Here is a 22,500-nt window from a genome sequence, read left to right as displayed (position 1 = left end):
CTGAGAAAACGTCCCCCAAACCGGAAGCTTCGAAGTATGAATCAACATGTACTAACCCACAGAAGGAGAGAGGGGTTCTTCCAAACTGACTAAAATCCTCCGGTGTTTAACAAAAATCACCTCTTCCATTAAAGTGGGCTAAACGATATGAACCTGTTCTTAAAAGTTATTCAAACCCGACATAACAAAATCTAAATCCAAGTTAACCTAATCCTCCTACTCTTCTTCTTTCATATCAAGTTTAATGTGAAACAAAAAGAGGGGACCGCTGTGAGCAAACAACGTGATTCTTTTTACTTTTATTTTCAATACAATAACACTGACATACAATTTCTTTTCCATCCTCAGATGGTTTACCGCGTTTTCTATATGTGTCATGTTGTTATCATACACATTCCTTTTCCGGGAATCATTTATGGATCAAAATATTCAAACCAACCTTTGGGGGGGGGGCGTTACTGAAGGCATAACTTAAAATCACTTGACTATTTAAAGAATTAATCCAGAGTCTTGACGAGGTTAAGCCCAAGAGACCATAAATGAATTTCTCCACAGTGAATCTAATCCCCTGACGTTTGAATTACATCGAAACGTTGCCTCCGCTAGGCTACCATCGTTCCAAGAGAGTTGTCACCCTCAAGTCGGAGAACAATGACAGGCTAATGGAAGATGAAAGGAAAACTGTTCCCATAATGTGGCAAACAGAACTGAGGAAGTTTGGGGGAAAGTAATGAGCGAGAGTTGGCAACAGGAGGTCTGGTGAGAACAGAGGGCGAGCGAAGCAGTCGGTGAGGGGAGGACATTCATGGAGGAGGAGGAGGAGGAGGAGGGGAGAAGGTGGACAGGAGGGATGGTTGTTGGGGGGAAGGAAGGAGGGGGAACAGGGAGGCGAGAAGAATAACAGGCGGTTAGGTGGTCTGAAGATGAAGCCGATTAAGGAGTACAGTCGTTCAGGACAAGTGAAACTTCATAACAACAGACATATAATGCTTATGCTAATGCTGACGCTATCTCTCTCTCTCTCTCTCTCTCTCTCTCTCTCTCTCTCTCTCTCTCTCTCTCTCTCTGTCTCTCTCTTTCTCTCTCTCTCTTCTCTCTCTCTCTTTCCTTTAGATAGACACACACACACACACACACACACACACACACACACACACACACACACACACACACACACACACACACACACACACACACACACACACACACACACACACACACACACACACACACACACACACACACACACACACACACACACACACACACACACACACACACACACACAGGGCGTACATGTTGTTTGTGGGTGAGTATGATTGTGTGTGCGAGCACAAACTTTTGGGATACACCTACAGTAAACACATAGGCACTGATAGTCTCACTTACATGCGGATACCCACATACATATATATATTCTCCAAATACGATTAGAAACATAGTAATATGACTTCTCCAAGTCCATCAAGCACGAGCGAAATTTATTCAGAAAGAAATCAAACCAAAATAGTGAGTAAAAGGGATCTTAATGTAATTATTAGCAACGCCTTTATATCATTTAAGCATTGTAGTTCTGCTTTAAATAAACCATACAAGATTTTAGGAGTTTCAGCACCACCTTTTGAATTCGAAAGTCCATTCATCATCAACCATATATCAATACAGATCACAAGTCCAGTTATATTTGTGATTGTGCTGTTTCCATAGAGCTACCGAATGTTATCAAAGACAATTTAGTACTAGTGTGTGCGCTGGTGGCGTAATCGGAACCATGCTGGTCTCGTATTAGTTTAGTTGTGGGTTCGAATCCCGCACTTCTCTCCCATTCCCAGTAGTGACTACTACCTACCCCCAACAATCCAAGCTTATAGGGCCGCAGCCACGCACCTCTTGGTGTAGGCTCGTCATCTTCTTTGTACAAATCTTGTGGTATGACCCTAGACCTCCCTTTGGGCCGCCGCGTCGCCTCCTTTAACCTCTTTGCTACCTTCACATAGGTTACATTTTAGCTTATCATCCTTGCCGATACCGACGTCATACTCATTTTTGGCCCTCAGCTGAATGAAATCTTCCGGTATACATTCATCATAACAGAAAGCTGTGGCATTCCATGACTATAATCTTTTAGTCATTGGTGTACCCATCTTCACCCTTCAGGATGGAAGCGCTGGTACATACACGTAGCTCATAACAACAAGAAAATCCTGATCCTTCGTCCGACCCTTGTAAGGGGTTTGGTAGCGTTGTGCATCACCTTAGGGAATAAAGCTCTTTATATATACATATACTGTATATATATATATATATATATATATATATATATATATATATTTTATATATATATATATGTTGAGGAATGGACGACATATATATATATATATATATATATATATATATACATATATATATATACATATATATATATATATACATATATATATATACATCTACATATATATACATCTACATATATATATATACATCTACATGTATATATACATCTACATATAATACATCTACATATATATATACATCTACATATATATATATATACATCTACATATAATACATCTACATATATATATATATATATATATATATATATATGTATATATATATATGTATATATATATATACATATGCAAAGAACTCACAAAACACACGTGATAAACTATTTTTGTAGAAACCACCGGGAAATTTAAAAAACAGATACCGAACGTTTTCGTCTATTTAGAAATTTTCAATGGTACATTTTAAAATGTCTAAATAGACGAAAACGTTCGGTATCTGATTTTTAAATTTCCCGGTGGTTTCTGCAAAAACATATACATATATATATATATACTTGAGAATGAAGGTGGAGGAAGTATACGAGGAAATAGTAGGGGGAATTTTAATGCTTGACGTTTCGACCCTTAGTGTCTTGATCACAAAGCTATTTCCTCGTATATTTCCTCCCACTTCATTTTCATTTGTCAATATTTTTTTTTCGTTCAATATATATATATATATATATATATATATATATATATGTATGTATATATATATATATGTATATATATATATATATATATCTATATATATATATCTATATATATATATATATATATATATATATATATATATATATATATATAAGATGAACGAGTCTTTGGTGAGATTGCCAGTTACAATTCTTGGAAATCATACAATGAGTAGGATAAAAATAATCTAATTCCTTATGGGGATCAGTAACAGCGGGTCTCTCACTAAGATGATGAAAGAGCGAGAGAAAATGTGCTCCTCAACAGAAAGAAACGAAAGTGGAGAACTTTGACAATGGGAGTGGTATAGCACGTGTTCCAACTACACGCTTCGTTTTAAAAATGTATCAGAAAATCACTAATGATTGAACATACACATGAGTAGATAAATAAATAGATCGATAAATGAATAGATTAATAACTGATCAAATGGATAAACAAATAAATTAATTAAATAAAAGGAAATGATAAATAATAGATGAATAAAGTGATGAACAAATGGGGGAATAAATAAATTAATAAAATAAATTGATAAAAAGTAATAAAAATAGATCAACAAATAAACAAATGGATAAATGAATAAATAAATAAAACAAATTAACAAAAATAAACAAATAAATAAACAAGTGAACAAATGAATAAAAGGATGAATAAATAAAAAAATAGAATTACAGAAACCAATGAACAACCAAACGAATAAATAAACAAATATACAAGTAGATAAGTAAATGAAATATAATATGATCAAATAAATCTTAGAATATTTCTGAAACACGCAGTGACATAGGTTCTGTGTCTGCGCATTTCCAGAATCCGTCCTGGAGAAGGCAACTTAGTGAAAAATTAACCTCAAAATAAGAAAGATCCATTAGCGTATACGTAATCCTGCAGAGAAATTATCCAGCTTTTCATCGCCTACTGAATCCTTCCCCGCTCTTATCTGACTAATCCAGGACGAAAAAAAATCCTTGTAAACGTTATTATAACACTTTCTTTGAAGGATTGAAGAATCCTGTCAGAGCTGGGATCTGTTTATATCAGTCAGCGTGAAAGCTCACGTTACAAAATCCTTTTTTTGAAGAAATTCTTTAAGAAAATAAAAGAGATCAGTGGGCAAAAAAAAAAAAAAAAAAAAAAAAAAAAAAAAACCATTCTATAGGCCTTTTTCAATCCCTCCAACTTTCCAGGCCATTCTTTTCGAAAATCTGTCATTTCAGACTTCGGCCACAACTCCCGCGAGAACGTCTTAACTAGAGGTCGAGGTCCTTTGTCCAGGCCGAGACCGCAGGAATTTTTGGGTGTACATCACTCGCCTGAAAATCGAAGTCCCGAAAAGAAACTCGAATAGTTACTAACAAAGAGTAGCTCCCTGTCCGTAGTAGTGAGAGCTAATTGCAGTCACCACAAATTGAAAGGTTTAAAATTTCCCACAAGGAAAAAAAAGATAGAAAATAATTTCTTTCTTCTTTTCTACGACTAGGCGAAGACGAAGAAACGAGGACGCTTTGAGAAGAGTGATACAGGAGTGATCTATAATAAAAAAAGATAATGTATATATATATATATATATAAATATATATATATATACATATGTGTGTGTGTGTGTGTGTGTGTGTATATATTATATATATATATATATATATATATATATATATATATATGTGTGTGTGTGTGTGTGTGTGTGTGTGTGTGTGTGTATATTAGGCATGAAATATCTGGAAGATTTTCTTTTTATGACACTTTCATGTTCCTTTAGCACAGCTGTTCTAAGCCTGGAGGTCTTCCTACCCCCTTTTTGGGGGGGGGGAGCTAGAGTCTCACACATAGAACTACAAACCTTTCAAGCATTGTGGACGCCTTACTTCGACTTATGTACTCAGGATACCCCTTGATACGGGATTAGATAGGATATAGTCATTTTACATTTGTATGTAAGAACTGTCAGTCAAAGGTTATCTTTTCACAGGGAAAAACTAGAAGTAGAAGAAAAAAATGGACATCTCGATTATGATACTTTGTGTAATGGTGAATTAAAAAAAAAAAAAAGGCATGACAGGATAAACTGTAACATGTTGAATTACCCGTCCTGTGAACCCCTTAGTAGGTTTCTGTGGCTCCCAAGGGGAGAAAATACACTGGGATTTAGTGGATATCCGACGATTCTATTTAGTGTTGACAAATGGTTACCAGGAGGCTAAAGAACAGCAACACAAACCTGTAAATCCCACAGTGGTCGTAATATAGTATTCACTCAAAAGTGTTTCTTTTCTCCAAATATGGGATTTACAGTTTACTTTACGAATGCGTTACAACATAAGGAAATGACACATGAGAAAAAAACCTAGATCCCCTGCTTTTGAAGAATACATTATTATTCTTTAAAAGTAGTTCTTGATTGTGAATCAAATAGTTGAAGGACAAAGTTTATCTTAAACCACTTTCACGCCTCTGAAGAACACATGAGTGTGATCTACAAAGTTTCTGTGCATGAAATCCCTGAAGTAATGAAATGTCTTTGGGCCAATGTTCCCCTACAATTTACGAAAAGTGTCACAACTGAAGGAACTGCAAGCTGTAAAAAGTCGTTATAGGGCTCCTTTAGATATCTATACGGATTCGGCCATCTTACAAAGAAAATAAAAGGGCAGGGATTTTATTTTCGCGGGTAGCAAGCAAGAAGTAAAGCATAAGATAAAGGAGGCAAAGAGGAGAGCAGATGTGAAATGGGGTAAAAGTATGACAGAAAATTTTGAAAGTAATAAAAAGATATTTTGGAAAGAAATTAAGAGGAAGAGGAGGGAAATCAAGTACAGTAGGGAAGAAAAGGCAAAAGGTGCAGATGGAGAGATGATAATGGAAGAGACGGCAGTAAAAGGAAGATGGGCAGAGTATTTTAGGGAGTTGTTAAATGTGAAGGAGGATAGGGAGGGAATGGTAGTTGCAGTGGAAAGCGCTAAGAAAATGACCGTGATGGGTGAGGAAAATGGAGGAGAAATAAGGAAAGATGAAGTGAAGGCAGTTGTTAAGATGATGAGAGCAGGTAAGGCACCTGGGTTGGATGGGTGTCATGCAGAATGTCATAAAAAAAGGAGGTACAGTGATGATGTACTGGCTGGTGAGGTTATTTAATGTTTGTTTAAGAGAGAGTAGAGTGCCGAGGACTGGAGGAGTGCCTGTATAGTCCCACTTTACAAGGAAAAAGGGGACAAGTGTGAGTGTAGTAGTTTCAGAGGGATCAGCTTGTTAAGTGTAGTTGGGAAGACTTATGGGAGGGTCTTGATAGAGAGGATTAGGAGAGGAACAGAGGGAGTAATTGGTGAGGAACAGTGTGGGTTTAGGAGAGATGGGGGTTGCGTGGATAAGATTTTTGTGGTAAGACAGATATGTGAGAAAGCTTTAGGAAAAGGTAAGAATGATTTTTAGGCCTTTATGGATTTGGAAAAGGCTTATGACAAGGTAGGCAGGAAGGAACTGTGGGAGGTATTGCGGGTATATGGGATAGGAGGAAAGCTTTTAAGAGTAGTCAAGAGTTTTTACGAAAGTAGTAGAGCTTGTGTTAGAATCAGAAATAGAGAGAGTGGTTTGAGGTAAAGGTGGGACTTCGCCAGGGATGTGTTATATCACCTAGGCTATTCAATTTATACATGGATGAGTTGGTGCGAGAGGTAAATGCAAGAGTAATGGACTGGGGATTGGAGATGGTTAAAGAAAATGGAGAAAAGTGGGAGATAAGCCAGTTGTTGTTTGCTGACCACACTGCACTTGCAGCAGGATCAGATGAGGGATTGAGGAAGTTTGCGACAGATTTTGGAAAGGTGTGCGAAAGAAGGAAGTTGAAGATAAATGTGGGTAAAAGTAAGGTGATGAGATATACATGGGAAGAAAGTGGCAGCAGACTGGAAGTGAGTATTAAGAGAGACTGGAGGAAGAGAATAGTTTTAGATACTCGGATGCAAATGTGGCGGGAAAGGGGGAGTGGAGGTGGAGGTAGAATGTAGACTGAGAGTAGTAAGTAAATACCTTGGGGGATTAAAAAGTGTAATGAGAAATAGACATTCGTGAATAGATGCTAAGAGCAGATTATATCAAGGAGTGATTGTGCTGACAGCACTGTATGAGGCAGAAACATGGAACATAAGGGAGGAAGAGAGGAGTCTGAACGTGTTTGAGATGAGGTGCCTGAGAAATATGATAGGGGATACTAGGCTGGATATAGTGAGAAACGAGGTGAGGGGAAGAACGGGGTGGAAAGGAAGCTGGGAGATAGGGTCGATGAAAGAGTATTGGGATTGTTTGGATACATGGAAAGAATGAGCGAAGAAAGATTAGTAAAAGAGGTGTGGAAGGTAGAGGTAGGAGTGAAAATGAGCGGGGAAACAAGGATAAGATGGATGGATGGGGTAAAAGGGGCATTGGGAAAGAGGGGAATGTCTGTTGAGGAAGGAAGGGAGAAGACAGAAGATAGGGGTGAATGGAGAATGGTTGTGTATGGATGATGCTGTGATGCATGAAAGGGAGTGGGGGGGATGGGAATGAGAGAGTATGTGTGAAAAATAAATTTACATACCCCGAAGGGATTTCTTCTTGTCTTTTCCCTTTTTGCATGAGGGGACGGAAAGGGGTGGGGGTGGGGTGTCGCCGATTTAATGAAGCGGACTTGCTGTGGATGTGCTGTGTCTGCGACACTGCATCTGACCCAGGGCAGTGGGCGAGATGCAGGGAGGAGGATCCAAGATAAGAGGGAGGGAGGGGAGTGGAGTGTATGGGGATGGAATGGGTGGGAGTGGATTTTATGCCATTGTTTTTTGGCTACCTCTCTTGCAAGGGGGAAAAAGACTTTGGTATATGTATTGTATGTAGCAAGCAGCAGCTGGAACAGGTCCGCAAAAGAGGCACCGAGGCATAGTGACCTCCATGATCAAGACTCGTTCTTCTCCGAACTCACCAATCACAGTGCCAATCAGCCAATGGCCGCTTTTAGGCTCAGGTCCGGGTTGGCTGCTGAGACCACGAGGGAGGCGTGGAGGGACGGTGGTCACCACCTAAACGCCTTCACCATCACTTAATTCACAACAAATGCTCGAGGTTTCTCCGTTTTCAGGTACTTCTTTGACAAAGGCGTAACCCTCACGAGGTCTTCTTCGGCCTTCTTCGTTGCTTCTGAAGCCTCGTCTCTCTCGTTTTATCTCGCAGTGCCTCCCTCAGACTTTCATCTCTCTTGTGCCAGAGGTCTCTCCACCTCCTCCACTCTACCTTCACCATTCTATTCATCTCCACCTTCGACCCACTTCTTTCTCCTCCCTGTGACTCTCTCCCTCTTTGTATCTTCTTTTTTCTATGCCCTATCCTCTTTGCCCTGTTTACACTATAAATCTCCCTCTATCTCCCTCATTGTCTTACCACCTCACGTTAACACTCCTTACCTCTCTATCTCTCTCTCTCTCTCTCTCTCTCTCTCTCTCTCTCTCTCTCTCTCTCTCTCTCTCTCTCTCTCTCTTCCATTATGCTTGCTTTTGTCTGTCGGCGCGCAGCAGCCCCGTCAACTCCAGGAAGCCCTGCTCGCCAAGACCCTGAATGCTGAATGACAAAACCGGATAAGACTTCGATAAAGATGACTGCCCATTTTGACGAAGATGCGTAGCGGCGCTGTACTCCCGGAAGATCAGTCCGGAGATAACGAGACCGGAGGAACTCCTGGAGGGAGGGGGAAGGAGAGAGGAGGAGGAGGAGGGGAGGGGGGAAGGGGAGTGAGGAGGGAGGGGGGAGGGTCCGAGGGTCCTACGAGTAGAGGGTTAAGCCCTTGATGGCGCTCAAGGGGTTGGGAGGCGCCGGGTGCCCCAAGAAATACGAGACGACGCTTCCTTCGTTGACGCTCAACCAGAGACGAACCACAACCACGAAGACGACGACAACCACGAAGACGACGAAGATGACGACAACCACGGCGATGACGATGATAACAACGATGACGACGACAACTGCCACGATGACGACTACGACGACAACTACTGTGAAGATAACTCGACGACGACAACGAGAACAGAAATGGGCACAAAAATGACGACGATGACAACGACCTTTCCTCTAGTGAGCATTTTTCTTCTCCTTCTATGCGATCTACAGACATCAGAGACTAAGCCTATTTCGAGGAACCTAATTGGCGTCCATAGTCCACTCTATAGACTGCCGTCAGACGATTTTATTCAACTGAGTGGAGCCCATATACACGTAATAGGGCCAACGCGCCGTATCAGGGGCAGACAAAAGCTTCTAAGAGTCACCAATTACTTCAACAACACCAGAGTAAAGCCCGTCAAAACATCTCTACTGTTTCGTAACCATCTCCCACTGGGGGCCAACTTGAGCCGCTAATAGTTCGTTTTATCCCAGCCAGAATAAAGACAGAGAGAGAGAGAGAGAGAGAGAGAGAGAGAGAGAGAGAGAGAGAGAGAGAGAGAGAGAGAGAGAGAGAGAGAGAGAGAGAGAGAGAGAGAGAGAGAGAGAGAGAGAGAGAGAGAGAGAGAGAGAGAGAGAGAGAAGAGAGAGAGAGAGAGAGAGAGAGAGAGAGAGAGAGAGAGAGAGAGAGAGAGAAAGAGAGAGAGAGAGAGAGAGAGAGAGAGAGAGAGAGAGAGAGAGAGAGAGAGAAAGAGAGAGAGAGAGAAGAGAGAGAGAGAGAGAGAGAGAGAGAGAGAGAGAGAGAGAGAGAGAGAGAGAGAGAGAGAGAGAGAGAGAGAGAGAGAGAGAGAGAGAGAGAGAGAGAGAGAGAGAGAGAGAGAGGGGGGAGAAAGAGAGAGAACGGGGGGAGAAAGAGAGAGAGAGAGAGAGAGAGAGAGAGAGAGAGAGAGAGAGAGAGAGAGAGAGAGAGAGAGAGAGAGAGAGAGAGAGAGAGAGAGAGAGAGAGAGAGAGAGAGAGAGAGAGAGAGAGAGAGAGAGAGAGAGAGAGAGAGAGAGAGAGAATCATCACACATGTGGCCCATAACCACAGCTTTTAAGATTATCATCTCATCACCACCACAACCAGTGACGGTCTTGGGTTTCGTGCCGACCACATCTTCATTAACACGTTGAATGAGGAAGAGGGGTGGGTGAGTGGGTGGGGGATTTCCCTCTCTTTGAATAAAATTGCCTATCAGCAGCCTGAATTAGGTTTAAGTGGCCCATATCGTGGTGTGTTTGGCGACATACGAAATGAGGGTTAGGTTTGTTTAGTTTAAGTTAGGTTAGGTTAGGCTAGGTTAGGCAAGGTTAGGTTAGGATAAGTTAAGTTAGGTTAGGCAAGGTTAGATTAGGTTAGCTTAGGTTAAGTTAGCTCATATTAGGTCATGTCAGATCAGGTTATGTTAGGTTAGAATAGGTTAGGTTAAATTAGGCTGAGCTAGGTTGGGTTATGAAAGGTCTGGTTAGTACAGGTTTGGTCAGGTCATGTAGGGTCAGACTAGATATTCAACAACCCTGCAATGTGGTTAAGAGTTTTTGCTACCAAAAGGGGCCACGCGTAGCTGAATAGAATCACATTGGCGACAGTCAAAGTAAAAGGAATGGGTCATTCAAGATGACAGACTCTGACCTCGTGTGGTATCCTGCAACTATCTAATTCGTCTGGCAATATATGCACAAAAATACATAAGTAAATAGATAGGAAAATATATAAATAAATAGACCAATAAATGAATGAATAAATAAATAGAATAATTAATAAATACATGAACATGAATAAGTATATATATATACATATACATATATATATATATATATATATATAAATATATATATATGTGTGTGTGTGTGTGTGTGTGTGTGTGTGTGTGTGTGTGTGTGTGTGTGTGTGTGTGTGTGTGTGTGTGTGTGTGTGTGTGTGTACAATATATATGAACAAATATTTCAAATGAAGAAGCTTCACAAAGGCTTCCGCAAGTGTTATGAAAAAAAGGGAACGTAGAAGTGAAAGCAATTGTTTTTACTATAACTGAAAAAAGTCGAAAATCGGAAGACACCTCTGTAACTAAGTTACACCTGGACCGAAGAAGAAGAAAAGAAAAAGAAGAAAAGAAGAAGAAGAAGAAGAAGAAGAAGAAGAAGGAAAGAAGAAGAAGAAGAAGAAGAAGAAGAAGAAGAAGAAGAAGAAGAAGAAGAAGAAGAAGAAGAAGAAGGAAAGAAGAAGAAGAAGAAGAAGGAAAGAAGAAGAAGAAGAAGAAGAAGGAAAGAAGAAGAAGAAGAAGAAGAAGAAGAAGAAGAAGAAGAAGAAGAAGAAGAAGAAGAAGAAGAAGAAGAAGAAGAAGAAGAAGAAGAAGAAGAAGAAGAAGAAGAAGAAGAAGAAGAAGAAGATGAGGAAAATGAAGAAAAATAAAAGAAGAAAAGAAGATGAAAAAAAAAGAAGATGAAGAAAAAGAAAAAAGAAGAAAAGATGAAGAAGGAGGAGGAGGAGGAGGGGAAGAGGAGGGGCAAAAAAAAAGAATAAAATAAAATACAAGCGTCACAAATTTCTACTTGACCTCCAAGGCCGCGGAGACCACAAAGATGGAGCGGCGAAGCCAGCGAGAGTCGAGGGTCTACATCAGCCATCTTGACCCCGTTCACGTGAAGGGCCCTTTCGATTATTGCCAATAACCCTTTCGCTGCGCTTTATGACTTTGTGTGCCTATTCTAGCTGCCGCCGGGCGATTCTATTCAGCAGAGGAATATTCTTCAGAGGATGAAACTCAGAGCAAAATTAGCCAGGAGTAAACTCGGACTAAGACCCGTGTTTTCTTTATACACATTCCTTATATGTGTATACATATATATATATATATATATATATATATATATATATGTGTGTGTGTGTGTGTGTGTGTGTGTGTGTGTGTGTGTGTGTGTGTGTGTGTGTGTGTGTGTGTGTGTGTGTGTGTGTGTGTGTGTGTGTGTGTGTGTGTGTGTGTGTGTGTGTGTGTGTGTGTGTGTGTGTGTGTGTGTGTGTGTGTGTGTGTGTGTGTGTGTGTGTGTGTGTGTGTACATACCATACTGCAAAGAAATCACAAACAGCACGTGATTAATGATATTTTCAGAACATACATATACCAAGGTTTGTTTCCCCCTTACAAGGGAGGTAGCCGAAACCAAAGGCATAAATCCACTCCCACCCATTTCATCCTCACATACTCAACTCCCATTCACCACCCCTCCTTCCCTCTTTTCTTGGCTCCTCCTGGATGACGGGTCATCCATGTATCTCGCCCACTGTTCTGAGTCAGAAGCAATGCAGCAAGACACAGCACATCCACAGCAAGGCCGCTTCATTTAATCGGCAGAAACCACTATGAAATTTAAATAACTGGTGACCGAGCGTTTTCGTCTATTTAAGATATGAAAAATAAATAAATAAATAAATTAAAATATATGTATATACATATACGTGCACACACACACACACATATACACCGTAACCACCAGCACAAGCACTATTACTATTACCATACTCAGTACTCCCATCCCTACCTCCACTATGCCCAGTTCACTAACTAGCCTTCTAAAACTATCATACCACTAAAGTGTCCTTTCCATACCCTTAAAGGCTTAAACTATTACCTCCAGCAATGAACTCTGGCCCTGAGCATAGCCACTTAACTACCATCAACAACCACTCTGGCCGCGACCACAAGCGTCAACAATAACCCTCCCTCACCCCCTTACCCTCAGAACCCCCTTCCCTCACCCTCACCCCCAGCCCTCTGTCAACATCAGTGACAACATAGCTATGGGCAAAGTTCCTCAAAAGACCTTTTGGTTATAATTTCTTTAATCTGTCCACTTTACGTTGTGTTAAAGAACACAAATTTTTGTTCAGGTGAAGAGAGGGTCCCCCGTCTGAAAGGGGTCTCGAGCAACCGCGTCACGATTGGTGTCCAAGAAATTTCTATTTTTTTTTCCCATTGCTACAAAAACTAAGCCTTCACTAAAACCTATAAATAGCACAGTAGGTAGCTATACGCCGTACGGCCCTTCTTCAGCACTAGTCTTTTTATCTCCTTGTCTCGATAAACTAGCTGCACTAGCAAACTATCCAATACACACGTATAAGGAGACAGAAAGGAGGAGTACTCAAGATTGTTTGTCTGATGCATCCGTGACGTCACAAAATGACGTCTTCCATTGGCTACACAACATCATCGGCTCCTATAGTTCGGTTCATGGTGAGACAGCTGGCGAATACGCGTGACGTCACGTGTGATGTGGCGTCACGCGATATGACGTCACGCATGATTGATGTCGCGCTTAATGTAACGCTATATGCGATGTGACATCACGCGCTATAAGACATCACATTTGTGACGCTTCATGAGATGTGAAGTCACGCATGTTGCGACGTCACATTTTATGCGACGTCATATACGATGTGGCGTCACGTGCTATATTACGTCATGCATAATGTGACGTCACGGGCTACATTACGTCACGCATGACGTGATGCAGGATATAGAATGTGGTTCCTGACCGAGTAGCGTAGCGAGGTCGTTCCTTATTATCACGTGCGGCTCTGTTTAGTGGTTTATATACTTGTCTTGCGTAACGTGACACTCGTGACGGACGTGACACTCACGTCATGATGTCACGCGTCACGTGAAGGCAACTCGGAGCGTAGCATCACGCATCACCGAGAGTGTGACGCGCACGTACGACGACGTGACGGTCCGCGGCGTTGGAGAGTCTGTTGTGGTGCTGAGTTACGGCTTGACCACGATGCTGCAGGATTAGGGCGACAGCGGCGGGGGTGGGGGTGGGGGTGGCGGTGCGGGGTGAAGAGGCTTGTTGGGGGGATGGGAGCAAATATAGCCGCGGGAAAGAAGGAGGAGGAGGAGGAGGAGGAGGAGGAGGAGGAAGAGGAAGAGGAAGAGCAGGAGGAGGAAGAGGAGGAGTAGCAGTGGGAGGAGGAGTAGGAAGAGGAGAAAGAGGAGGGGGAATAGGCGGAGGATCAGGAGGAAAAAGAGGAGGAGAAAGGGGAGGAGGAGTAGGAGGAGGAGAAAGGGGAGGAGGAGGAGGAGGAGGAGGAGGAGGAGGTGAAGGAAGAGCAATGGGAGGAGAAAGGGCAGGAGGAGTAGGAGGAGGAGAAATGGGAGGGGGAGGGGGAGGAGGAAGAGGAGGAGAAAGGGATAGAGGAAGAGGAGGAGGAGTGGTAGTGGGAGGAGGAGGGGTTGGGGGAGGAGGAGGAGTTGGAGGAGGAGGAGGAAGAGGAAGAGTACCAGTAGGAGGAAGGGAGGAGGAGGAGGAGGAGGAGGAGGAGGAGGAGGAGGAGGAGGAGGAGGAGGAGGAGGGAGGAGGAGGAGGAGGAGGAGGAGGAGGAGGAGGAGGAGGAGGAGGAGGAGGAGGAGGAGGAGGAGGAGGAGGAGGAGGAGGGGGAGGAGGAGGAGGAGGAGGAGTTATGTGATTAATTTTAGAAGTACATTACAAACCAAGGGAACCACCACCGCAAGACGATGCGATGCGATGCGATGCGAGGCGAAGCGAGTCGAAGCGCCCGCGGGATGTTGCCCAAGGAATGCGAGAGATAACAACTCGCCAACTAGCCTTCGGGGGAGACACGGGGAGAAGGGAGGGGGGGAGAGGAGGGGGGGCGATTATCTATTCATTAGTCAATTCATTTATTCCATACCTTGGCCAAGTGGTAGACAGTCCCAAAGGACGTCCGTGCCTGCCTGGGCATCAACTCCATCTTTACCACGTGGTCCTTTTCCCTTTGCTCTCGCTGCCGCCAGGCTATTTCATTCAGCGCCACGTGGCGTGACCCCCCCCACCACCCTCGGTAGTGACGGGGTTAAGCTCGTAAGTAACCTTTCTCCGTTTTCGGGTGACGTTTAATGGCTTTATGCTGGTTGACGTCTGACGCATTTCATTCAGGTCACTATTTATCTATTTCTTTGTTTATATATTAATTTATTTATTTACCTATTTATTATTTATGTTTATTTATTCGTTTATTCTTATCTATACGTTTATTCATTTATCTATTTACCTTCTTTTGAATTATTTATCCATTCATATACTTATTATTTACTTAGATGTAAGAATCCTGAAGCAGGCAGGTGCCGCCGCCCAGACGTCCAGTCCCCTCATCCATACCAGGAGGCACTTGTCCTAGTCTTGATGTCTAGTCTTGATAAGGGAGGACTTGATCAAGATAAGTCACAACGCCTTGGCTAGGGGCGGGGTGCCACGGAAATGAATAAAGTTTCCCTGTCGGTATCCGGAATGAAAGGCCAAATGGCACCCGGGACGGAAGGGGTTTGTTGAGATAGGCCATGACCCCCCCCCCCTTCCCCCCTAGGGGATTGTCACAGAAATGAATGAAAACCCCTGACGACAGTCTCAGTAAAGGTAAAGGTACCACCCGGTAAGGAAGGGATCAATACAACGGGACTTGACAAAGTCTGAATTCAGAAGCGTCGAGCCCGATTCTTTAGTGTGACTATGCATACAGGTCTTATGTCTAAAGCAGTGGTACCCACGCCTACATTATTTTTTTTCACAAATCATCCTTTGTAACGAGCCCTTCGCCCCACTGTATACTGAGTATTCACAACTCAGTGCACATAACTCATAACTCACAAATACAGTAATTACAGTAACTCTTCCATTTTAAACAGATAAATTTTTAACTTCGTAAGTGTAATAACTGTCATTAACATCAATGAGTACAAAATTATCCACTACTGAGGTAAACTACCCCAATCTGGAGATTAGAGCGTCTAAGGAGGAACAAATGAAAAGTTTTCTTTCTTTAGAAGAACGTACCGAAAACATAGTGAACATCGTCAGCAACAAATCGCTGTTGACAAAGAATCGCATCAAATTGTGTGGAACGATGGTGTTACACCACTTGTCATCATTTCTATGTTGTGGTAGCAGGCACCTACATACACACACACACACACACACACACACACACACACACACACACACACACACACACACACACACACACACACACACACACACACACACACACACACACACACACACACACACACACGCACACACACACACACACACACACACACACACACACACATACATACACGGGAGGAAAATAGCTGTCGATCACGAGCCCAACATGTGATCCAAAACCATGGTGAATCTCTCTCTCTCACACACACACACACACACACACACACACACACACACACACACACACACACACACACACACACACACACACACACACACACACACACACACACACACACACACACACACACACACACACACACACACACACACACACACACACACATACACACATACATACACACAAACACACACGCATGCACATGCACACACAACTTGCAGAGATCAAAACATGATCCATGATCATTTTGCTTGTATACATATTTTGATGTATAAACATATTGGTTGTAGGAGAAATATTACATAAAAAAAGAGATTTTAAATAATCAATAATGAAATATGTATTTACATCATTCTGCCGTACCGTGTGTATTCAAGTGTCCCACTTACAATACTTCCACACACAAACACATACAGAAAACCTAACACACGTAGAAACACACATAGGCTAACAGACACAAACACATACAAAGATGTGTTGAAACGTGCACAGATACCTAGAAAACTAACTGCAGTTATATAAATATAATATCTTCGCATCAACTGCCGGATTGTTCCAAACGATTTAACCCAGGATTTATCTGTGAGCGAGTTTGTAGCCATTTCTCAGAAACGCTGCTCTGCATCTGTCACAGATTCAAAACATGTGACCCACTCATTAGTCCGTTTTTCCCATGCTCTTTCCCTTCCCGGTGACCCTTAAGAGTGATGACACTGGAGGCAGGCATCGCCCTCCTGGTCGAAGAGGCTTCTGCAGTAAACTGAGCCGACGGACGCGAGAAAATCTGGGGAAAAAAAAAAAAAAAAATCTGGAGGACTCCTTCCACGACTTCGGGTACTTTGAGGCTTTTCCCACTGCATTTTGGGTGACTGTTTATTTATTTTTTTTTTTTTTACGTGGTTGTCCATAAACTTTCAATGCCATGCTAATATATCAAAGGTGAGGTAAGGTGAGGTGAGGTGAGGTGAGGTGAGGTGAGGTGAGGTGAGGTTAAGTTAAGTTAGGTAAGGTTAGGTAAGATTAAGTAAGGTAATACTAGGTTAGGTTAGGTTATATTAGTTTAGTTTAAGTTAATGCTGTGGTCCCTACGTCAGGGAAGGGACCCGCCAGGTTAGAATTCTAATCCTGCGTGAACATGCGGGAAAAGTATCATATAATGAGCTTGTTACCCCGGCAGGGGGCGGCGGGTATTAGTCACGGTGGTCGCAAATCGATAACAATAAAGGTCAGGGGTGTTCGGGGGAGGGGTGGAGGGAGAAGGGCGAGTTTGCACCCAAAATGGGGAGATAGACAGGTAAACGAGGGGGGAGGGAAGGAGGCTTGGGGGGGATAGGGGAGACTGAGGGAGAGGAGGAGGAGGAGGAAGAGGAGGAGGGGGAGGGGGATGTGGAGGAGGAGGTGGAGGAGGTAGAGTAGAAGAAGGAGCAGGAGGAAGAGAAGGAGGAAAAGGAGGAGGAATGAAAGGAGGAGAAATGGAGGGAGGAGGAGAAGGAGGAGGAGGAAGAGAAGGAGGAGGAGGAAGAGAAGGAGGAGGAAGATGAGAAGGAAGAGAAGGAAGGGAAAGAAAGGAAGGAAGGGAAGGAAGAGGAAGAGCATAAGGAGGAGGAAAAGGAGGATGAGAGGAAGGATGAAGAGGAAGAGGAAGAGAAGGAGGAAGAGAAGGAGGAGGGGAGTAAAGAAGACAGGGGAAGAGACTGGAAGAAATTCTAAAGGAATGGAAGAATTAACACAAGGAAAAAATAATGTTTACGTGGAGGAAGGAACAATAAATAATTGGGGAGGACGCACCAAAAAGGGGACCTGAACAAAGAGACAGAAGATGAAAATAAACAAAAAATACCGGAAAAATCCGAGAAGGAAGGAATGACGCTACAGGTGATTGTGTTTGGGTTAACTACCAGTCGTTAGACCCGACAGGTAATGAAGATTTTACGAGTAATCTGAATTCCACTAGAAGAACGAAAAAGAAGTGATGTTTGGATTAACTGAAGTCTATTTTACATAGACAAGAGGGTTATGAACGAACCAATGTCATTCCAAAAATAATGATAAAAAATTATAACGATAAATAAATAAACAAAAAATAGCCCATAATGAAGCTTGCTCATAATGAGACCCGGACACCTGACCTGTTTCATACATGGAATAGGATTAAGTACGAACCAATGTCATTCCAAAAATAATTATAAATAAAATTATATGCATAAATAGATAAAAAAAAAAAAAAAATAGCCCATAATGAAGCTTGCCCATGAGACCCAGACACCTGACCTGTTTCATACATGGAGTAGGATTAAGTACGAACCAATGTAATTCTAAAAATAATGATAGAAAAAAATTATATGGATAAATAGATTTAAAAAAAAAATAGCCCATAATGAAGCTTGCCCATGAGACCCAGACACCTGACCTGTTTCATACATGGAGTAGGATTAAGTAGGTAAGAGTGGGTGGGATGGTGAAGGGAGAGTTAGGTTGGGTGAAGGGAGGGGGAAGCGGGGTCAAGTGGTCCCTTGCAGCGGTTGGCAGATGCAAAGATAAGCCCCAGTTGGCTATCGCATATCAAACGCTTTCCACAGACACCAATTCCCTGTTGGGCACTTCCATAAGCACCTTCAGCCTAGCCGTTGTCGGTTCCCATTGAGGGGCTGGCTGGCGGGAGCAGCAGGGGGGCGCAAGTTACAATATAATGGGGGAGGGGGAGGGGGGGACTGGACGTTGTGGGGAGGTAGACGTGCTTTCCTCTCATCCGTAACATCCCCTTAACCAGAGATGAGAACTGTGGGAGGAAGGAGAAGGATTCATAGTAACTGAATCTACCTATTTCTTAGTTCACTTTTTTCCATGGAAGTCAGATCACTATAACTGGAAATATTCATTATGATTTTCGTGCATAAACTCTAGATACAGCCTTAGTCTATACCTGGTTCACTAAACTCATTTTCCATCATTAGCCTCAACACGAGGGTCTACCAAGCCGTGGAGGTTCCAAAGATGTCCCCAGAGAGAGGGGGGAGGGAGGAAGAAGGGGAGGTGGGAGAGGGGGAGGTGGGAGTTGGGGGGGGCAGAGACCCAACAGTAACCGTATTTGGTAACTACGGAGCGATCTGATTTAATGTTGACATTATTTCTAGATAATCACGTAAACATGTGGTCGTTGACCATGAGCCTCCTAATCCTGGAGGCTCTTCTGCTAACCTCCTAGAGGTACGTTTTGCTCAGTGAGATTATCGCTCTACGATGATCGTTCATGGCTCGATGATGATCGTCAAACGATTGTCTAAAGCACTAATTCTTTGTTTTTGAATAATGGGGCTGTTTTGCTCCGAACTACAAAGCACGAGGCTGATAATTCTAACCGAACCTAATAACGCGTTTACCCAAATATGATGTCAGGTAGTAGGATGCGTGTCACCTACCATTGGCTGTGGCAGTAGGCTAATAAATAACAGCACAGAGCGAAACGTACCTTTAACACCAGAATACAGCCTACGATACGACTCCTGCTCTCTGGTACGATAGTGTCCCCAAGGATTGAAGCGCTGGTTATTGGCGATAAAATAAATACAAATTTTCTGAGGTGACCTACTCGTTTCCTGTCCTGCGCTGTTATTTCCGTGCTTGATGCATAGAGTAAGCACTCATGTTTGTAACTAAAGACATCCCATAAGTAGGTACAGGGCACTCAACACTCCTAATATCCCTTACTAGTTCCTTCCTCAGTGTTTTTTTTTTCATGAAATATCACAGAGCCTCAAAGTCTACCGTTGGGTAAGGGATTGAAGTCACCCCACACTTCATCTCAACATTTGGGAAAAAAAAAAAAAAAAAAAAAAAAAAAAAAAAAAAATATATATATATATATATATACATATATATAATATATATATACATATATATACACATATATACATATATATATACATATATATATACACATATATACATATATATATACATATATATATACACATATATACATATATATACATATATATATACATATATATATATACACATATATACATATATATATACACATATATATATATACATATATATATATATATATATATATATATATATATATATATGTACATATATATATACGTTATATATATACATATATATACATATATATATGTTATATATATACATATATATACATATATATATATATATATATATATATATATATATATATATATATATATATATATATATATATATATATATATATATATATATATAATCAAATTGGCTTCATCCGTAATCTCCCGTTCTGTTCTTCTAAAAAATCTCCTAGTTATTTTTCTAACAGCATTTTCATAAATTCTATTTTTGTTTTAATACGGTTCCTAGAAAAGCCCTCTATATCTGTCGTCAGCTGAGTCCCTTTGGGATCACTTCTTTAACTTTTCTCTTGTCTTCCATCTTCGAATTCCTCTTTGTTTGACCTATAACTGCCGCTGTAAATAGTCCCAAATTCATATATTTAGGTGTCTCACAGAGTCTGTCAGACACCCTTCCTCCAGTTCATGTATGCTTTAAATGACTACACATCTCGTCTTATGACTTTAAGCTAAAGATGTCAATCTCCATTTTCACGCATAGTTTGCTTTATACACTCGAGCTGAAGATATAAATCTCCATTTCTGCGTCGCTGTTCTGACGAACCACTTTATCAGATATCCATAGGGTTGCCTCTTTCAAGCTTTGTAGAGACGGTCACAGTCAGATGGCGCCTTAATCATTATATTCTTGCCATATTGTATACGTGTCCGATAATTCGTATTATGTAAAGAAAAAAATCCAATAATAAAGAAATATCTAGTGGTATCGTGTATTTGTGGGTAAAGGCAGTACAAGACTAGCTTAGTCTTGAAATACGACTGCACTATAACTTTACATTTGTCTTTGTCTTCCTCCTCTCCTTCTCTTTTTCTGTTTATCTTTCCTTTTCTCCTTCTTCTCCTCCTATCCTTCTTCTCCTTCTTCTCCATCGTCTTCTTCCCCATCTTCTTCGTCTCCTTAAAAAAAAAAAAAAAAAAAAAAAAAAAAAAAAAATAAGCGAGGCTTAAGAGTAGCTCACTGGTCTTACTGGTACTCACCCGGTGGCGTGGGCGTGATGGAGGGCATGCAGACGGACGGCCGGGTCCCAGACGTAGCGGCCCTCGTGGGTGCGCTGGTCGACGGGCAAAGGTGGCGGCGGCAGGGCCGTCCACGCCGCCGAGCCGAGCTGCAGCGGCAACCCCGACGGTGGTGGAGATACTGCAAGTGGAAAATGGTGTAAATAACTTAAAAGAAGTTACATGACAGTAAATTAGACCTGCTCTCTCTCTCTCTCTCTCTCTCTCTCTCTCTCTTTCACTCTTAGTTTCTCTCTATCTATCCATCTGTGTATGTGTGTGTGTGTGTGTGTGTGTGTGTGTGTGTGTGTGTGTGTGTGTGTGTGTGTGTGTGTGTGTGTGTGTGTGTGTGTGTGTGTGTGTGTGTGTGTGTGTGTGTGTGTGTGTATGTGTGTGTGTGTGTGCGTGCGTGTTGTATGTATATATACGAGTATATATGGGGAAGCGTTTCTAGTGGAGTTCCCCACTGCTCTGTTTTGGGTCCCTTATTGTTCATTATGTACATAAACGACTTGGACAATGGGATTAATAGTGATGTTAGTAAATTTGCGGACGACACTAAAATAGGACGCCTAATTAGGTCCGGAGACGACGCAGAGATTCTGCATGATTACCTTAACAAAGTGTACACATGGTCGGTGAAATGGCAAAAGGACATCAATATCTCAAAGTGCAGTGTGTTAAAGGTAGGGCTGCACAACTCCGAAAATAGATATAACTTAGAGTCACTCTCTGGAAAGGCGCAGAGCGCGGGGTGATCTAATAGAGGTGTTCAAGTGAATCAAAGGCTTTAACAAGGGTGACGCAAACAAGGTTATTATATTAGACAACAGGGCAGGACTCGCATTAATAGATTTGAATCGAACAAATTTAGATTTAAGAAGGAAAGAATTGGTTTATTAATAGGGTGGTCAACGAATGGAATAGACTTAATAACCATGTAATAGACATGGAACTGCCTAGTGTAGGCCTTATGGTCTCTTGCAATCTCCTTATATATATATATATATATATATATATATATATATATATATATATATATATATATATACATACATATAAGTATGTATATATATACACATATACATATATATATGTGTATATAATATATATATTTATATATGGATATATATATATATATATATATATATATATATATATATATATATATATATATATATATATATATATATATATATATATATATATATATATATATATATATGGGTAGAGGGGCATAGCCTACATC

General features: G+C 41.5%; 1 protein-coding gene across 7 annotated transcripts in view; it reads right to left on the bottom strand.

Moving 5' to 3' along the window:
- The window catches only part of ci (transcriptional activator cubitus interruptus), an 879,964-nt gene that overhangs the window by 384,373 nt on the left and 473,091 nt on the right, over positions 1-22,500 (bottom strand). For all 7 annotated transcript variants that reach the window (XM_076176245.1, XM_076176248.1, XM_076176247.1 and 4 more), the window contains one exon: positions 21,234-21,393. In XM_076176245.1, coding sequence (XP_076032360.1) covers positions 21,234-21,393 — 160 coding nt within the window. The remainder of the gene's footprint in view (positions 1-21,233; positions 21,394-22,500) is intronic.

Source organism: Oratosquilla oratoria, chromosome 38 (genome assembly GCF_046742065.1).
Source record: "Oratosquilla oratoria isolate Oo_2021 chromosome 38, ASM4674206v1, whole genome shotgun sequence".
NCBI lineage: Eukaryota > Metazoa > Arthropoda > Malacostraca > Stomatopoda > Squillidae > Oratosquilla > Oratosquilla oratoria.
Note: the sequence above shows the minus strand (reverse complement) of the source record. Positions and strands in the feature narration are given on the sequence as shown.